Source organism: Canis aureus, chromosome 29 (assembly GCF_053574225.1).
Source record: "Canis aureus isolate CA01 chromosome 29, VMU_Caureus_v.1.0, whole genome shotgun sequence".
Classification (NCBI taxonomy): domain Eukaryota; kingdom Metazoa; phylum Chordata; class Mammalia; order Carnivora; family Canidae; genus Canis; species Canis aureus.
Genome location: NC_135639.1, coordinates 370,622 through 389,581, shown reverse-complemented (window position 1 = coordinate 389,581; position 18,960 = coordinate 370,622). Strand labels below are relative to the sequence as shown.

Below are 18,960 nucleotides of genomic sequence, written 5' to 3'. Positions count from 1 at the left end.
CCGAAGCCCTGAAGACTCCAAGCCCCTTCTTGCGGCCCTCCCGTCGGCCCGCGGCTCCCTTGCGGGTCAGTGGGGTGAGCGCGTCCTCACCCTGCTCTGTGGGCCTGTCGCGTGCGGGTGTCCCGGGTCGGCTCTGGCGGGGGGCATGCACACGCCGCAGCGGGAAGGGCGTCCCCGCACGAGCGCATCTTTGCCCGGGCCTGACGGCGAGCGCGGGGGCGGGGGGAGGTCCCCAGCAGGGTCTCCTAGGACTGCTCCTCAGAGTAGGGCTCCTCTCATGTCACTAAGGGTCCTTGGACAATAGATTCATACCTTTTAAAAATTTTTTTGCATTAAAATATACATTAAAAAATTTTGGGGACGCCTGGGGGGCTCAGTGGTTGAGCATCCACCTTCAGTCCAGGGCAGGATCCCAGGGTCCCAGGATCGAGTCCCGCGTCGGGCTGCCTAGGTGGAGCCTGCTTCTCCCTCGGCCTGTGTCTCTGCCTCTCTGTGTTTCTCATGAATAAACAAATAAAATCTTAAAAAACAAAATTGCCATCTCAGCCATCAAGCATCCAGTCCAGCATCACCCAGCACGTTCCTTGCGGTGCGGCCCCCACCCCCAGGCTGAGGCTCTGTCCCCGCCCTCCGTGCCCCCTGCGCCCCCGTCTCTGGGAAGGCGACCCCGCGGGGACCTCATGCACGTGGCATCACGCGGCGCCCTTCCGTGTCTGGCTTCTCGCCCTCGGGGCGTGTCCGCACCTCTCGAGGCTGAGAGACGCTGCTGCGTGTGGCCAGAGCTGCCGTGCTCCTCCTTCAGGTCCGTCTGTGTGGGACACTCGGGTCCCCACCCCCTCTGGGCGCCTGTGAGCGTGTGATGCAGCCCTGCCCCCATCCTGGGGGGCACTCGGAGGGGAGACCGCCGGTAATTCCATTTTTAATATTTTGAGGAAGCTTGATGCTGTTGTCCACGGGGCTGCACCATTTCACGCTCCCAGCAGCAGCGCCTCCAGTTTCGGAGTCCTCCCCAGCACGTGGTATTTTCTTAGCTTTTTTTTTAAAGATTTATTTATTCATGAGAGACACAGAGAGAGAGAGAGAGGCAGAGACGCGGGCAGAGGGAGAAGCATCCGTGTAACGCTCCAGTGACAAACGCTTCCGTGGCGGGAACCTTCTCAAACCCCGGCTGCTCTGGGACTCGCTGGGGCAGGCTCCGAAATCCGCAGTCACAGCAGCAGGGCTCCGTGTCCCTGACCTGCCATTTGTGCAGAGAACACATCCCCAAGATCTGGGTGGACGTTCGTCCTCCGTATGACTAGGGAGGTAAGACAGGTGTGTCCCCCCGCCCCCCCCCCCCCGGGATCCCACAGTTCGGCCGAGGCCCGAGCCCTCCTTCCCGGTTGCACAGGGTCTGCGACTCCTTCCTCGTGTTTGCACCACCGACGCGCCCACTTTGCGTCCCTGGGTCCTCCTCGGCCTCCCTCACCGGCCCTGTGGCGAGGGCGCCCGGCCAGAAACCACGCTGCTCTGGATTATGCCCCGGATGTTTGTGTCCCCAAATTCCTGTGTTGAAATCCTACCCCCCACTACCCCCCGGTGTGATGGTGTTAGGACGTGGGGCCTCCGGGGTGAGCTTAGGCCTTGAGCTTCGCCACCGGGATTGGTGCTAAGTGGTGACCGTCCGCTGGCCGGGAGGTGGCTCTGCCGGGAACCCCTGCACCCCGGTCCCGGATCTGGGCCCTCCCGCCTCCGGACCCGTGAGAAAGGAGCATCTGTGTGCCGCCCAGCTCCCCGGACGTGTCACTCGAGCGCATCTGGAATCCCACACCAGGTCCACGGGGGTGTTCCAGACGTCTGCGGGCCGGCCCCTCACTTTGTCCCCGTGACGTCCCCCAGGGCACATGCACGTGCTGCTGTCTCCCAGAACCATTATTTGTGATCTAGATCTAGAGAAACCCTAGCTTTTTTTTTTTTTTTTTTTTTTTTGTCCTTTCAGTGTAACAGTGGCTCTGTCGCGGTGAGGCTCATGTCCTCCTGGCCCATGACTGGGCCACATGCAAGCCCCGCGGAATCCCCGGCTGCGTCCTGGTCCTCTTCCCGGCAATCCCGCATGGACGCACCCGACATGCAGGCCCTGGGGCTTTTCTGCCCATAGAGAGAGTCACACGTATGTCACACGTGGGACAGCAAGTGGGCGCCCCGCACCCTTGACTCTGATACAGCCCTTGTAGGACCCTTCCCGTCTCCCCAAAATGTGGGATCTCGGAAAGATGGGCAGTGGCCGCACTCCCTGCTGATTCGCGCCTCCCTCCCCGTGTCCCTGGACCCTGCCGCTGGACCCCCTGCTCCACGGAGTGCGCGGGCAGGCTGGGTGCCCCCATCACCCCGCAGCCTGGAAACCAGCCCCCCAGCTGCACACTCACACCAGGTTCTCTCCAACAGGAGCAGCCGTGGGGGAGCCGGAAGGGCTGCGGCCCAGTCCCCTCCTGGGGTGGGTGTGGAGGAGGGGCCTGGCGCAGGGCGGGCCTCCCTGGGCCTTGTATCTGGGTTGGCCGGGGCGGCGGGATGGAGCCCAGGGGGCGGGCTGAGGCCCGGGAAGGTTTCGTCCAGGGAACGCGGGGGGCGGGGCGGCCGGGGCCTCCAAGTGACCCAGGGCATGCGCTTGGGGAGCCCCTCCCCGCTGCAAGCAGGTGCGGGATTCGGGGGCAGGTCAGCGGTCAGGGCCGAGGCCACCCCGCGTCGGGTCCTGAGCCTCGGAGGAAGGCGGAGGCCGCGCAGGGCCCACCCCAGGGGACACGAAGCCCAGCCCCACCCCTGGGGGACGAGGGGCCGCAGCCCAGGCGGTGCGGAGGCGCGTGGTTGGGCTGGGAGGGTGTGGGCAGCAGGACCCCTGGGGAGGACCCTGGCCCGCCGCGGGAGCACCGGGTGCGCGCTGCTCACAGGTGGGTGCAGGTGGGACCAGGACGCAGAGTCCCGGCACCTGTCGTGTCCACCGGGAGGGCGCCCCTGGAGCCGCACACAGGGCGGGGGGTCCGCAGTGCCGACCCCATCCCCGGTCCGAGAGCCGCGCAGCCCCCACCAGCTGGGCCTCGTTCCCCAGGGGCAGGACGGCGTCCGAGAGCAGGGGCCTCTCCGTCCAGGTCCAGGCCAGCACCGCCGCCCGGGACGCGGCCACCGGCGGACCACTGCGCTGACTCGGAGGCGTCGGGCCCCCTGACCCTTCCCGGCGGGGTCAGCGCCGCCGTTCCCGCTGTGCCCGCCGGAGGGCGGCCGGGGGTGTTAATCCGGGCCCAGCCAGAGGGGCCTTTGATCCCACGGTCCCGCCCAGGCTGGCGCCGGCGCCCCCAGGAGTCGGCCGGTGGGCTAGGGCCACCACACCCAGGGGGCGGGCGTGGGGGGGTGGGGGCTCCGGGCTGCCCCGGGTCACCCTGGACGCCGAAGGCGCTGGCCCTCGGTCCCGTCCTGCAGAAAGTGGTGGTGGCGAGCAGCGGAGGTGGGAGGGGGCTGGGTCCCCGGAGAGAGGACAGGCCTTGAACCCGGGCTGCCGCGTCCCTGGCGGCTCTGGGCCCCGCTGGGCAGTGGGGCGGCCCTTCTCGGCAGCACCGGGCTGCTCCATCCCTCCCGCTGGGTCGTCCGGGAGCAGCAGGGCGGGGCCGCACTCCTGAGGGCAGACACCCCTCCTTCCTGCCACTGCAGAGTGGAGGCGGGGGTGGGGGCACCGAGTACCGTCTGAGAGGGAAGGGCCGGTGGGTGCTCCCCGGGCAGCAGCACCCACCCTGCCCTACGTTCCTCCCCCCGCCGGACAGCCTGAGGCAGCGGCACCTGCTCTGGGAGCCCCCACCCCCGCCGGTGATGCTGCTCCCCCTCCGGGAAGCATGCCCTCCCTCAGGTGGGCACACCTGCCGCCTTCGGCACCGCAGACCCCGCGGGCTGGAGAGGAGGCGGCTCCTCACCCCGAAGGACAAGCCTCCAGCTTGGGTGCTCAGCTGGGAGGGGCCACCCGGTGGGGGTGGGGGATGAAAGGACGTGACCAGCCTCCGCCGGGCTCAGCCCCGCCCCGCCGCAGACATCTCGGAGCCGGGGGAGGTGTGAATGGCCTCCTTTGTGCCTCTGAATCGAAGGCAATTAGGTGCTACTTATCTGGGGGTGGGCGAGGCTCTGAGCGGCTACGCAGGCCGGCCTCCCACCCGCCTCCTCCGGAGCTTATAAACGCTAAGGCGGCGGACGACCTGGTGCCTTAGCCGCCGTCGGTGCTGCGGGAACCCTGTGCGTCACCCCCTCTGTCCTGTGAGCAGCCATGTCTCCGTCCCCTCCCCTGCCCAGCGGCCGCGGGCCGTCCAGCTTCGGCTCGGTGGACTGGCTTTCCCAGAGCAGCCGCGGGGGGCCGTCACCGCCCTCCAGGCCTGCTGAAGCCCCTCGGGGGGGCCCCTCCGCTCCCGCCAGGGGGTGCAGCAGCGCGGAGCCCCTGCACGGTGCAGGCGTGGAGGAGGCCAAGTCTTCAGAAGCGTGTGCGCCCCGGACGCCCACGGCTGGTAAGGCTGGGGCGGGGGGTGCCTCCCTTCCCAGATGGGAGCCGGGAGGGTTGGGGGGAGGCCTGGACTACAAAGCCACGGGGGCGGGGTCTCCTGTCTTTAGGCCCCCTGGGGCTCCCCGCCTCCCACGTCCTGGAAGGGCTGGCGTGTGGCCCTGAGCCGTGACACGGTCATTTCGCACCGTGGGGGACCCGGGCTTCCGGCGTGCGGTCGGCCGTCGGGGCTGGACACGCACGTCCTGAAGCTCACAGAGCCCGCCCACTGGGCGCCCAGGCCTCGGGACTCCGGCCCGTTGGCGGTGCACCGGCGGCCCTGCGGGGTGGCTCGGGGCGCCCTGCTGTCTGCACCTGGGAGCTCCGGGCCTCGGCTGCAGGGCGTCCCCCTGACCCCTTGCCGTTCACTGCGGAGCGTTTCTCGGTCTTTGTGACGTAATCATTGCTTTTAGGTTTAAAGCCCTGCGTGGTCAGGGCAGCCCGGGTGGCTCAGGGGTTTGGCGCCGCCTTTGGCCCAGGGTGTGATCCTAAAGTCCCGGGATCGGGTCCCACGTCAGGCTCCCCTCATGGAGCCTGCTTCTCCCTCTGCCTGTGCCTCTGCCTCTGTCTCTCTCTCTGTGTCTCTCGTGAACAGATGGATAGGATCTTAAAAAAAAAAAAAAAAAAGCCCTATGTGATCAAAAGTGGGATTGATGTTATCTGTTAAATTCATTTTTTTTTAAGATTTATTTATTTATTCATGAGAGACAGGCAGAGGGAGAAGCAGGCTCCATGCAGGGAGCCCGATGCGATCTCGATCCCAATCCTGGGATCGCGATCTGAGCCAAAGGCAGGCGCCCCTGTTAAGTTCATTTTTGAACGAGTTTGATCTTAGGGGAAAATGCTATACTTCAATGAAGTTAAATTCTACGTTTATTCTCTGCAACCAGTGCCCCCTCCCCAACAAAAGCCAGCCAGTCATCCCTGCGCCCCGACCCCTTACACCCTGCCCCCGCCCCCTCCGAAGCAAGGGTCGCTCCTCTGGTCCCCTGCCTGCTTCCAGGGAAGTGTTAAAGTCATTGGTAAGCTCTGCTCCCCCCACACCAGCACTAGAGCCCGTTGGCATTTGGGTGAGGCCCGACCAGGTAGCCGAGCTCCGCACACCAGCGCTCACGCCTCCCGCCGCCTCCCGGCGGACACACGGGCGCCGGGGGACACTGCTTGAGTGTCTGACTCTTGGTTTCGGCCCAGATCCTGATCCCGGGGTCGGGCTCCAAGCTCAGCAGGGAGTCTGCCGGACGCCCCAAGGGAAGGAAATCTTAAATCAATAAAAAAGGACTAGACGCAGACTTGCCAGAGCTTCACGTTGGGGGCGGGCAGCCTGGGGGCACCGCCGTCCTGGGCGAAACTGCTGGGGGGCTGCAGAGCTGTTCGCCAGGCGCCCTCCTCGCCCGGACCCCAGCCCACACTCCAGGCGGCAGAGGAGGGGCCTGCGCCCTGACGCACTGGGTGCTGGGCACCCCCCATCCCGCATGGGCCGACGGCTGGGCTGATGGCGTTTGATGGCGTTTCCGTCCTCCCTCAGGGTGGGGCAGGGACGGGGACGGCCTGCGGGTGCCCCGCGTGCGCACGGCCTTCACCGCAGAGCAGCTCAGCACCCTGGAGAGCGCCTTCCGGCGGCGCCGCTACCTGGGCCCCCTGGAGCGCCGGCGCCTGGCCCGTGACATGCGGCTCTCGGAGGTGCAGGTGAGCCTCTCGGGGCGGCGGGTGAGCCTCTCGGGGCGGCAGGCGAGGCTCTCGGAGCTGGAGGTGAGGCTCCGGGCGGCAGGTGATGCTCGGGGGTGCAGGTGAGGCTCGGGGTTGTAGGCGAGTCTCTCAGGCTGCAGGCGAGGCTCAGGGGTGCAGGTGAGGCTCAGGGGTGCAGGTGAGGCTCTCAGGGCTGCAGGTGAGGCTCTTGGGAGTGCAGGCGAGGTTCAGGGCTGCAGGTGAGGTTCCGGGCTGCAGGTGAGGCTCGGGGCTGCAGGTGAGGCTCGGGGGTGCAGGCGAGGCTCAGGGTGCAGGTGAGGCTCTCAGGGTTCAGGCAAGGCTTGGGGGTGCAGGCGAAGCTCTCCGAGGGTGCAGGTGAGTTTCTCGGGGGTGCAGGCGAGGCTCTCAGGGTGCAGGTGAGGGTCAGAGCTGCAGGTGAGGCTCTTGGGGCTGCAGGTGAGGTCTCGGGGGTGCAGGCGAGGCTCTTGGGGCTGCAGGCGAGGCTCTTGGGGGTTACAGGTGAGGCTCAGGGGTGCAGGTGAGGCTCTCAGGGCTGCAGACGAGGCTCTCTGGGGATGCAGGTGAGTTTCTTGGGGTGCAGGCAAGGTTCTTGGGGTGCAAGCAAGACTTGGGGCTGCAGGCGAGGCTCTCGGGGGTTACAGGTGAGGCTCAGGGGTGCAGGCGAGGCTCTCGGGGCTGCAGGTGAGGTTCTCGGGGGTGCAGGTGAGGCTTTTGGGGGTGCAGGCCAGGCTCTCCGGGGGTGCAGGTGAGGGGGGCCGGGCCTGGTGGGGGGCGGCTGTTCCCGCCCCTGCTCTGATGGAGGTTTCCCCGCAGATAAAAACCTGGTTTCAGAATCGCCGGATGAAACACAAACGCCAACTGCAGGACTCGCAGCTGAGCGGCCCCTTCCCCGGGGGGCTCCACCCTCCAGTGACCTTCTGCCCTCCGCCCCCCCGCCCTGCGCAGGCCACTGCGGCTGCTGTGTCCTTGGGCGCCCCCACTGGGGCCTCCAGCTCTGGGGCAGCCCCCTGGCCCCTTCTGGGATCTCTGCCGGGTGGATCGAGCCTCCGTGGCCTTGGCGTGGGCCTCGTGCAGCAGACAGCCTCCCACGTGCTGCCTCCCGGACCCGGGGGGCCAGGAGCTGGGCCCGGCCTTGGCCTTGTCCGGGGTGCCCCGGGGCCTGTGTGCCCTGCCCCAGACCGGGGATGCCTTCTGAGGACGCGTGACAGCCCAGCGGCCGCCGGGAGCGGGAGCAGAGCGGGGCCGACCTGCCGTCCACACGGCGCGGGTGCGCGCAGGGCCCCGCATCTCCCCGGGAGACGTCCACCCTGCGAGCCCTGCGCCCCCTCGGCAGCCGGGACCTGGAACCCCCACCCCACCCAGCTGCTCCTTCCCTGGATACTACAGGCTCGGTTTAAGGACTCGACGAGGGGTCGGGGGACAAAGCCCAAAGCCGAAAGTGGACTTTGAAACGTTGGGCTCGTAGCCTGTGATAGGAGAGTAATATATTCAATATAAAGTGTTGGAAAAAATAAAGCTGCGGGGGCGCCTGGCCTGCTCTGATGGTGGAGGCTGAGACTGTTGATCTTGGGGCTGTGAGTTCGCGCCCCACGGCAGGCGGAGAGCTTACCTAAAAATAAAATCATAAAAAAGATTTGGATACTTCCTCGTGCCTCGAGTGCAAACGTGGAAATGTCACCAGGTGCATCTGCGTGGTCCCTCTGCTCTCGGGATCCGCCCCCCCCCCCGCAGCTTGGGCATCCCGCGGCTGAAGCAGCAGCTCACTCCGGGCAGCGGACACCCCTGGGCCTCCTCTCTGTAACCCGAGCGGCCTTCATGACCAGCAGTCGCCCTCGGCTGTGACCAGCACAGGACAGCTGGCTGGGGCTCAGCACAGACCCAGGAGCCTGTGAGAGAAATAGTCTTTTTGCCAAAAACCTACATTCCAGTTTACAGAAAACGGGGGCTTTATAGTGGATGCCAGCTGGTGCTCCTCGGAGGTCGCTTGTCCGAAGGGCCGGGCGCCACAGGCCTCCCCCACCTCCCTCCGCGGGGGGCCAAGCCCCGGCCAGGAGCAGCCCGGTTCCCTGCAGGTCTCACGTCTGAAACACCAGGTGGCCACAGGGCCAGGTTGTGGGTCCCTGGGGTGGAGCCTGTGTCCAGGCCGCGGGGCTGCAGGGACGCTGGCTGGGGGTGCAGGCCCAGCCCACAGGCCGAGGGCCCCAGGCGGTGAGGGGGGGGCACCCCCAGCCCTGCCAGCAGAGCGGAGGTCACAGGCTTGCTGAACACACGCTGCCCCTGCCCCTGCCGGGCCTGGCTTCAGGGCACCCGACTGGTGAGAACACGCAGCTCCTGGCCTGTGGCACGATTCTCCGCACACGTTCCAGTCCGGGGCACCCGGGCGAGAGGGAGGACTGTCCCCGGGACCCCACCTTCGTCCAGCAGCCGCGGCCTGAGGGGCAGCGTGAGGCCCCCATGCAGCAGCCCTGGCGCCCCCTGCAGCCCCCAGGACCCTCCCCCGCACTGGGCAGGTCGTGGATGACTGGGAACCCCCTCCCCAGGGAAGGCACAGTGTGGCTCATGGGCGAGTCCCCCACCCCACTGCTCGCAGGACGGCGGGCGTCCCCACACTCCGAGGGTGTCCCCACTGTGGCTGCGGCTGACACCAGCCTCAGGGACAGCTCTGCCCCTCCCCCTCCCCTTCCTCCTCCCCCTCCCCAGAGTGGCCTACGGGGGTGGGGGGGTCAGTCGGGAACCCAGAGGGCTCTCCTGGCCGCACTGACTGGTGCTGGGCCCCGGGGCGGCACCTGCACCCGAGGTCTCCTGGGGCCGCCCACCCCCCTCCCACCGCGGCCCTGGGGGGAGGAGCTATCAAAGGAGGGCAGGGGGCGCCGGGCGCGGGGCCGAGGGGCCGGTCTGCTGGGCGACTCGCCAACCAAGGCCCCACAGTCGCCATGGAAGCTCCTGTCCATTTGTCTACACGGGAACCTCAGGCCCCAGGTTCCAGGGACGCCGGCCCCCACCCCGGTCGGCGAATCCCAGCCCTTCCCCGGGGTCGCACCTGCTCCGCCCTAAGTTCCCCAGAGCCCGCCCCCCGCGCCCCCCACCCCCCGGCAGCCAGGAGACAGCCCCGCACCAACCCACGCGGCTTCGGTTCAAACCAGTTATCAAAACAATCACATTTAGGTTCCCACGAAATTAGCTTTATTGACATTTCTGATCAGAACATGAACGACACTCGCGGTTACAGGCCTTGACCCAGCGCCCCCCGCCCCCCAAGCCTCTGCGGAGCCACCCCGGCCCCAGCCCCCCGGCCTGCCCCCCACCCACGTCCTGTCCCAGCAGCTTCCCCGGCTCTGGGCGCTCCCTGGCCCCTGGGGGCAAAGGTCAGCCAGGGCCCAGCGCCCGTCCAGAGCCCCCGGGGCCCGCACCAAAGCCTCGTCCTGCGATCGATCAGGACCCACCTCGCCCGGCGGCCCGGGCGGCTCCGTGGCGCGAGGAGGACCTCGTTACCCCCTTTTCCCATGCCTTACACCTCTTCAGGCCAGACCCTCAAAGAAGTATATGCATAGGAAAAAGGAACAGCGAGCAGCTTCGCCGTCGGGAGGGCCCGTGAGCGGGCGCGGGCGCGGGTCCGGGCGGCAGGTCCGGGCGGTGGGGGGTACAGGCGGCAGCGGGTCCGGGCAGCAGGTCCCAGGCGGCGGGTCCGGGCGGCGGCGGAGCGTGCGAGCTGGGAGGAGAGCCGGGCTGCTGGCCGCGGGCTGCTGGCCCCGAGCTCTGCCTCCAGCCCGGCCCGTCGGGCCCCTTTATGCGAGGCAGCGACCTTGGGGCCGGGCGGGCGGAGCGACCGCTGTCACGTGGGTCCCGCGTCCAGCCGTGCCAAGGCCCCGTCCACCCCCACGCCTGCGAGATTGGGGCACAAAGAGGAGCTGTGAGCACAGCGCTGAGCGGGGCCCGGGCCGGGGGGCGGCCGCCCGGAGCTGGGAGCCCGCCAGCCTGGCCCGCACTTATCTGCCAACGCGCCACTGCTTGCGTCAGGGCCCGGAAAGTGCGCGTCTGTCCCTGTCCCCCCCTGCCCCGCCGGAGCCCCTGGCAGTGAGTCCCAGACCCCCCCGGGAACACCGCCCGGGAGCCCAGAGGGTCAGGTGGACGGCTGTCCCTGGGCCCCCGCACACCCGGGGACAGTTGCCCAAGGACCGGAGGCTCCCGTGCCGAGACCACGCGCTGTGCGGGGGGCGGGGGGTGCTGGACGGGCAGGTGGGGACCCGAAGGCCTTCTGTTTCGGACTAGGGCCCCCGCCTGCCACCCGCAGCCTGTTCACCCTGTGAACACAGTGCTGGACGCCCCCCATGGGGACCGACTTGTTTCCCAACGTGGGCAGGCACTGCCCGGGCACCTACTTCGGTGCGGGAGCCGAGCTGCCCCGCTGACACCTCCTCGGCAGGCACCTGCCCAGACTGTGCATGCACGCGTGTGCGTGTGTGTGTGCAAGTGCATGTGCGTGTACACACAGCAGCCCCTCGGCGCTGCCCGCCCGCAGCACGGGGTGGACGCCGCCGCATCTAAACCTGACGGCGCCGGGGTAAGCCGCGAGAGCGCACAGCCCCTGGCCTCCCGTGGACACGCGTGGCCCCTGGACCCGCCGCACCGAGGCCTGGGCCCTGGGGTGGCCTGAGCAGCTGGAGGCCTGCGGTCGCCATGGGGCCGGTCCTCGGGCTGACGGACACAGAGGCGCAGAGCCCAGCTGGCCAGCCGGGGACACAGGCTCCCTGAGCCCACGACGGGGAAGCAAAGGGGTGTCCCCCTGTCCGCTGCTGGAGGAGGCAGGGGCGCCCCAAACCCGCTCACACTGGCTGGACGGGGAGCGGCTGCGGAGCCCGTACCCCAGCCTCCCCCCTGCGGTGGCCGCTGTGCCCTGATACCACAGGGGTCCTGCCCGGTGCCCCGGGTCGCAGGCCCCACAGACCTGCCCCAGGGCTTCTGGGAAACACACTGTCGCCCTTGACCTTGGGCTCCTTGAGGTGGGTCATTGGGAGGACGGACAGACAGACGGTGGGTGGGGCAGGCCCTGCTCCCGAGCATCGATCCCCACGTCGCCCCTTTGTTTCCTTAAACTTGTTTTCCTGATTATCAGGAGCCCAGAAGGGTATGGAGAGGCCTGTCAGGCCGGGCCCCCGAGTGGCCGGCAGCTGGGAGTCACTGGCCCCCGCCGTCACCTCATGGGCCCCCCGCAGCCCAAGGCGTCATCCGGGTGTGGGGTGGCCAGTCCCCTGCGGGGGGGGGCAGGGCCCAGATCCACCGAGGGCCCCCCGTGACCAGGGAGGTCCTGTGCCCGGGGTCCTCCCTCCGCTCCTGCCAGGCCGAGGCCGCCGAGGGGCCGGGCGCTCCGTGGGGTCCCCCCAGCCCCGACCCCCGTGGCCCAGCCTCCCGCACACGTGGCGTTTGCGGGTCCAGGTCAGCCTGGCGGAGCCGTCGGGAGAGTCGCCGGCAGCAGGACCCCACGGGGCTGCCCTGGCCGCCCGTCCCGCTCCCAGCCGCCGCCTGGTCGCCTCGCGCCGAGTGACCCTCAGACCTGGGGCCCTGCCTGCACCCTCAGCCGCCGGGCAGCTCCTGCCTGCAGGGAGCCCGGGTCAGACCACTGTGTGCGGGCGGCCCCCCCGGGGGGAGACAAGGGACTGGGGGAGGCCAGCCGAGGGACCGGGTCTTCGCAGACCCCACCCCCAGGGAGCCGTCCCGTCCGCCAGCCCCCGGGGTCCACCAAGGCCTGGGCTCTGCGTCTCGGGCGCTGTCACCCGGCCAGAGCCCCCTGCGAAGGGGCTTTAAGTGTCACCCACTTAAACCCTGGGCACCCTGGACCCCAAGAGTGGCCCCCACCCCTGCACACACCCCGGACCCGGCCCTCCCTCTGCCTACAAGACAGAAAACGTCCTTGCTGGCCCTGGGAGGACGTGCTTGGCACCGGCCTGATGGGCGATAAGGGGTGTCCTTCAAGACGACTCGCTCCCTCCCTGTGCTGTTCCCGTGCGGAGGGGCTGTCCCGGCTGTCGCCTCAGCCCTGGCCCTGCAGTTAACCCCACTGATTCTCCTCTGTGCCCCGAGAGCAGCCCACAGGTCTGCAGACCCCCAACCCGGCCTGTACCCCAGCCTGCACCGCAGCCTGCACCCAGTGTGCCCTGCACCCCAGCCTGCCTAGCCCCCCAGCACCCCAGTCTGCCCAGGCCCCCCAGCCTGCCCTGCACCCCAGCCTGCACCCCAGCCTGCCCTGCACCCTAGCCTGCACCCCAACCTGCCTGTACCCCAGTCTTCCCAGTCCCCCCAACCTGCCCTGTACCCCAGCCTGCACCCCAGCCTGCACCCAGCCTGCCCTGCACCCCAACCTGCCTAGCCCCCCCTGCACCCCAGTGTGCCCAGGCCTCCCAGCCTGCCTAGCCCCCCTGTACTCCAGTCTGCCCAGGCCCCCCAGCTTGCCCTGCACCCCAGCCTGCCTGGCCCCCCCTGCACCCCAGTCTGTCCAGGCCCCCCAGCCTGCCCTGCACCCCAGCCTGCCCCACACTTTCTTGGATGCCCTGCAGCTCCCCACTGCTCCCCGCAGGCGCCCTGCAGCCTAGGCCAGGCGGGGTCAGCAGCCCCTCCCTCCACAGGGGCCCAGCTCCCCGGGGCGACACTCCTGGCCTCAGTTGCCCGAGAATGGCCAAGCCCCCTGGGGCATGAAGGTAAAGGCTGCGTCTGGGTGTGGAAATCTGGCCCGCAGGAGCCCACCCAGGGGAGCGAGCCCCCCACTAGAACAAGGGCGCCCTTCCGCCGAGGGCTGGGGAGCAGCAACTGTTAATCCTTCATCTGCCTGGAGTGAGCTGGGGCCCTGGGTTCCGACTTGCTCCCCAAGGTGTCTGTGGCGGGGACTCCCCGGGAACCAGGCTGGGTCTGCATCCTCGGCCCTGGGCTGGGCGGGTGCTGCTGGGACCACCTGGGCCCGGGCGCCCTGGGCAGGGGGACGGAGCGGCCAGCCTGACCTCAGCGGAGGCTCCTGGGTCCCTGGGGCCACCTGCGGCCACCTGCAGCCACCTGCGGCCTGTGCCCAGAGGCTCTGAAGGAGGATGCCCGGGCCCACGGGAGGGGCGGCAAAGGGTTAAGGCTGGCTGGGGGGGCCCTGCCTCGGCCTCCCTGGGCCTCCCTGCGTCAGGGTTTCAAGGCTGTGACTCCCTCTGGGGGAGATAATCCGGCTTCTTGATATTTTCTTCCACTTCTCGGGCGGCCCGAGCACGGCGGCCGTGGGAACCCCCCTCTGCCGTCCAAGGCCACTGCGCACAGGCCCTTCCCAGGCACCCTTGGCCTTTCCGGGACCCGCACCCACGAGGAAGTGCTGACCGGGCAGCCCTGTGTGTGTGCCTCAGCACCCCTCGCGCTCCTGCCCGCCTGCCCCGGCTGGGCCCCCCGCACCCCGGCCTGGAGCCAGGCTGAGCCAGGTCCCCACTGCCCCGGGCTCGGGGGCTTTCACGCTGGGACGGGGCTCTGACGACGGCCACTGCCGTTCACTCGTGGTCCCTTTGTGTCCCTCGGGTCCTCGGCCAGCTCGCCCACGGAGACACGCCCTCGGCCCCCGGCCCCCCAACCGCAGGCCCCTCGGCAGCTCTGGGAGCCCCGGTCCTGGGGCCCTGTGCTGAGGGGAACCGAGGCCCCGACAGCAAGCCGAGCCCAGCATCCAGGGCCCGGGCTCCGGGGACCCTCGGGGGCCCCCTCCCCACTCTGTCCACAGAGAAACTGGCTGGCTGGCTCGGGGAGGCTGCGGGCGCCGTGTCCCCAGGGCCCCCTGCCTGGGACCCAGCCGGGAAGGCCCAGAGGCCGCTGAATCTGGGGAAGGGGCTGCTCCCCGCGGCTCTGGGTCACGGGGAAGAGGACCAGTCCCAACGGCTGGTGGGAGCAAAGGAGGGCGCCCCGGGGGACTGAGTGTGCGCTCACGTGTGGGTGGGCGTGCACGGGGTCGGGGGTGCTCTGGGACCCTGATGGGGAGGGACGGCGAGGCCTCCGAGCCTGGGAATGCAAGTGAGCAGAGCCCCTGCCCTCTGTCCCCAGGCGCTGGAGGGGTGACCAGGCAGGTGCCCGCGGCTGGGCCCCCAGGGACACTGGGGAGCAGGTAAGGGAGGGTCGGCCGGGGCGGGGCCGGGGCGGCGGCCCTGCGAGAGGGGGGCAGACATGGTGCGCGTCTTCAGGAGGGACCAGCTGACCCTCCACCCTCAGCCCTGCTGGTCTCTCCTGGGGCCCAGCCTGGAGGGTGGGCGCTCCCCCGGGAGCCCCGAGGGGGCTCAGTACCCGCCAGTCGGCAGCTCGACACGGCTCCACGCGGGGCAGGGCGGGCAAGCTGGCCCTGTGCCAACCAGGGCCAGGAGCCTGGGGGGCGATCCCGATGCGGGTGACGGCCACCACGAGGACATCCAGGGTGCCGCGGCCTCTAGCCCGGCCCTGCAGCCCCTCCTCGGACCCGCGGTCCCCCGCCCGCCCCCTTGACCTCTGCCTGGACGGCAGCTGGGCCGGCCCGAGGGATGGGGGCAGTGGCAGGGGTGGGGGAGGTATCCGTTTATTTCACCGCGTGGGGGGAGGCCAAGCCCCTCTGAGAACAGGGGGAGGGCGTGGAGGGCCCGAAGGGTCTGGATGTGGGGTCCCCCCTCCCCGGGGACAGGGCCACCCTGAGGACGCCCATCAGCCGCCTCCTGGCCCGAGGCTGCTTCCCGGCGGGGGGGGCCGTGGGCCGGGGCCGTGGGTCCAGGCTTCGTCCAGTTTTGAGCTTTCCTGCGCCCCCTGGTCCCGGGGGGGGTCTCAGCTCCCGAGCACCAGGAAGAACCCTTAGTTGCTGTGGTTTCCCCAGTCACAGAACAACAGCTATGGAAACAGCAACACGGATGGGGACGGGCCCCAAGGAGCCGGGTCCTCACGCTGGCTCCCTGCGCCCGGGCCGCGCGGCCACGCAGTCCTCGCCTCTGCTCCGTGCGCTCCGACTTATTTCAAGCTTTGACCTAATTTCATACGTTGTTTCCGAAGTGAGTTCTGCAGAAACGGGCCTTCTCAGCAACGCGGTTCCGATCAGCAGGGCGTGTCTCTGCACCCACGCGCCGCGGGGCTCCCTTATAGACGCGGGGGGGGGGGCGGGTGCAGGGGGGCCCGGTGCAGGGGGGGCTGGTGCAGGGAGGGCCAGTGCAGGGGGTCCGGGTGCAGGGGGCATGGGTGCAGGGGGGCCTGGTGCAGGGGGTGCAGGTGCAGGGGGTCCAGGTGCAGGGGATCCAGGTGCAGGGGGCGTGGGTGCAGGGGGTCCAGGTGCAGGGGGCGCGGGTACAGGGGGTCCGGGTGCAGGGGGCACAGGTGCAGGGGGTCTGGGTGCAGGGGGCACAGGTGCAGGGGGCGCGGGTGCAGGGGGTCTGGGTGCAGGGGGCACAGGTGCAGGGGACGCCGCAAAGACACGTGCTGAGCTCTGAACCAGCGGCCATGCAACCACACTCCCCACCCAGAATCCCCCCCAGCCCAGGCACTACCCCGACCCCCAGGTGACCCCGGGCCCTGGGGTGGCGCGCCCCCTGGGATGCAGGCATCCTTCCCGTTTGCTGGCATTCTGGACACGTCTCATCAGCGACGCCGAGGACGCCTGTGCCATCCTGCTCCCTCCGCCTCCAAAGCACAGCCAGAGCCGCAGGCTCCTCAGGCGTCCACTGCCTCGTCCGGGCCTCGTCCACTGGGGGTCGGGGTCACGAGGATCGTGACACAACGGTGAGCCGCTCGCTTGCCCAGCACCCACCAGCGGCTCCCACCTTTCTCAGAGCAAAGGATCCCCAAGCCGTGACCCGCCAGCCCGCAGGCCTCGGACCCCAGGCTCTCTGCACCTGCTGCCCCAGGGCCGGGGCCACCAACCTCCTGTGTCCACCCCGCGGGGCTGCCCTGGCCACCGCTCTCCACCGCCCGTCACTCCCCTCCCCGGCCCCCCCACGCCGCCTGCGGTTCCCTCTGCCGCCGGAGGGCCTGTGTCACCAAGGTGGGGACGCTGCCCCCCCCCGCCCCCCGTCGTCCCGCTCGCCAGGACCAGGACCGGGACCAGCAGGGACAGGGCCCTGCCCCTTGCTTCCCCACCACTGCCCGCGGCACCGCAGGCCACCAGGAGCTGCTGCGTGTCCCAGCAGTCGGGCCGGGGCTCCCCAGCCTCCTGCACACGCGCACGCACACATGGGGCTGGAAACGGGGGTGCAAGGGGACGACAGTCGGATCCGTTGTTTCAAAATTCATGAAAACCAAAACAAACAAACAAACACAAAAAATTCATGACAACCTATGCTCCTGAGGCAGCGGGCGGGCATGGGGGGGGCAGGCCCTGCGGTCGGGCGTCTGCCCACGGGGACACCCCCCCGCAGCAGCGCCCCCAGGCCCCGGCCCAGCTGGGCACCGCGTGTCGCAGCCCCACACACCTCGCTGGGTGTGGCCCATCTCCCGGGTCAGGAAGGGGAGTCCACGTGGTGGGGGTTGGGCCAGCCCCGGGGACGGGAGGGGCAGTGGGATCCTTAGTTCCCCATTTTACAAATGAGGAAGTGGGTAGACCCGGGCCGCCCCAGGAGTGGGGGGGTGGGGGGGAGCGGGTCTGCCGCTGCACAGAGGCCGGGGTGCTGGGCTCTCCTGGGCAGGGGGTGGGGTCACCGTGCAGGTCTGCAGCCCGCGCCACCTTCGCCTTCCCCTTAAAAGCTTAAAAACAAGACTGCAGGGCGCCGAGCTCTGCCCCCTGCCCCCCTCCCGCCCCCTCCCCCCCCCCTCTTGCAGCCCCGGGAACCTCGGGCAGCGGCTCTGGGGTCTGCTCCGGGGTCTGCGCTGGTGCAGGGGCTGGTTGCGGGCCCGCGGGCAGCATCGGGCTCTGGCGCTTGCCCTCCGTCCACCCACACACAGCTGATTCGAACTGGAGAGCAGCTGCGGGGGGCGGTGGCGGGGGTCCTTGGTCCTAAGGTCCCCTCCTCCCGACGCGGCCGGTCACTCACCCGGGAGGTGGCCACTCCGTGCACCTGGGGGGCTGTGACCCAGCCCACCCCACGCTGCGGAGGCCTGAGCGCCCAGGCCAGGTGGCCCCCCCACCCCCGCAGAACCTGCATGAGGCCCCCCAGAGGGAGTTTGTGGCTCGGTGCTGGGGTCCCACCTCCCCAGGGGAGGGTCCAGAAGCCTCTTGGGCCTGACCTTGAGGTGGCCCTAGGTGCCCCTGGAAACAGGACTGGGTGGTGGGGCCCACAGCGCCCTGGTGCCCTGCTGTCATCAGCTTTGTCCAGGCCCTGAGGGAACCCTGGCTCCGCAACCTGGGGCACCCCGAGATGCAGGCACACCGGGGAGGCCCCGAGGGGCTGCAGACCCACACCTCCTACCTGGAGTCCCCTGTGAGGCACCCTAGACGGCACCAAGGTCGTGGGTGCTGTGGGGCCAGAGGGAGCCCCCGTTGGGGTCTCAGTTTGGGGGTGTTTGCTGGGGAAGGGCTTCTGCAGTGGCCCAGGACACAACACAGCCTGCAGGGGCTGCAGCTGCCCCCCCCCCGTCCCGCGGAGTCACCGCCGAGGACCCAGAACCCAGTGCCCGGCCACCCGCCCACCAGGTCTGGGGTCCAGGTCTGGCTGGACGTGCCCCTCCCACCCGGCCCCAGATGCTCAGGACCGCTCCAGGCTGTGGGGCCAGCGCCGTCCTGCCTCTACCCCAGGACGCAGCCCCGAGGGCCACCTCTGCCAGTGAGCCCCGGGCAGGAGCAGGCAGGCGGGTCCCCAGCTGTACTGGCCCCTGCACATCCGGGCTCAGCCACTTCCCACCTGTCCCGCAGCCACCAAGAGGCCGCCGTGGGCTCTGGTGACCCGGTGTCCAGGCAGATTTTGTGGCTCTTGACGCTGATGTCCCGGAACAAGCAAGCGCCACCTGTAGCCCAGACGTTCAGGGCTAGTGGGGTGTGGACTCCGGAGCAGGAGCCGGGCCCCCCACCGCCTGGCAGCTCCCCGTCCTGCAGGGCAGGCTGTGTAGACCTCTGAGCCCCCCTCCATCCACCGCGGTGCCCGGGTGCCGCCCAGATGCCACCGGACCCGAGTCTCCACGTGCCTCCCGGCTGGGGAGACCCAAACCTCGGGCCCTGCTGCACCCAGCTGCAAGCCCCGACGCGGGCCTCGGTGGCTGCGGGGCCTGGACAGTCTGACTCAGAGCTGCTGAGGTGGCTTGTGGCTCTGACGCAGCTTCCTGAGCCGCGCAGGGCCAGGCTCAGGCTGCAGGAGGTGGGGCGGGGGCAGTGGGAGCCGGGTAGGGGTGCTCCCAGCAGGAGGGTGCAGCCCCCTGCCATCCCGCAGGCCAGGGGACCCCAGAGCAGCACCAGGCCGTCTTGGGGGGTCGCCTGGAGCCACTCATCGAGGGCACTTCCCACTCTTCACATGCCCCCTCCCTGGGGAACCTGGGGCGAGCCCACAGGCGCACCCCAGAGCGCCTCTGCAGAACCCTCCACAGGAGGCCAGTGTGGCTGCCGCAGGATGTTGCGGCTCCGCCAACCACCTGCGTGATGCAACACCCCCCAGAGAGGAACTGCGCGGCCGCAATGACGGCAGCACAGCTCGGGGCTGGAGGGAACAAGGCCCACGTCTTCACTTGCCGATGGGGCGGGGGAGCTGGGGGGCAAGGGGCTGGGGGCCCTCGCGCCGCCCCTGAGCACCCCGTGCCGCAGAGGCCCACCCTGAGCCTGCTGGGTGCAGGGG

General features: G+C 69.4%; 1 protein-coding gene and 1 long non-coding RNA gene across 2 annotated transcripts; both read left to right on the top strand.

Annotated features, from left to right (window-relative positions):
- The first annotated feature begins 4,279 nt into the window (after nucleotides 1-4,279).
- On the top strand, nucleotides 4,280-7,886 carry VENTX (VENT homeobox). Its single transcript, XM_077877006.1, is given in 4 exon segments — nucleotides 4,280-4,514; nucleotides 6,072-6,232; nucleotides 7,067-7,177; nucleotides 7,179-7,886. Coding segments are annotated over 4 exon segments (777 nt in total). The 3' UTR covers nucleotides 7,449-7,886.
- A 4,345-nt stretch (nucleotides 7,887-12,231) lies between these two features.
- On the top strand, nucleotides 12,232-15,355 carry LOC144300901 (uncharacterized). Its single transcript, XR_013367627.1, has 4 exons — nucleotides 12,232-12,343; nucleotides 12,825-12,945; nucleotides 14,303-14,363; nucleotides 15,093-15,355. It is a non-coding gene; the product is annotated as an uncharacterized LOC144300901 (long non-coding RNA).
- Nucleotides 15,356-18,960: the final 3,605 nt, after the last annotated feature.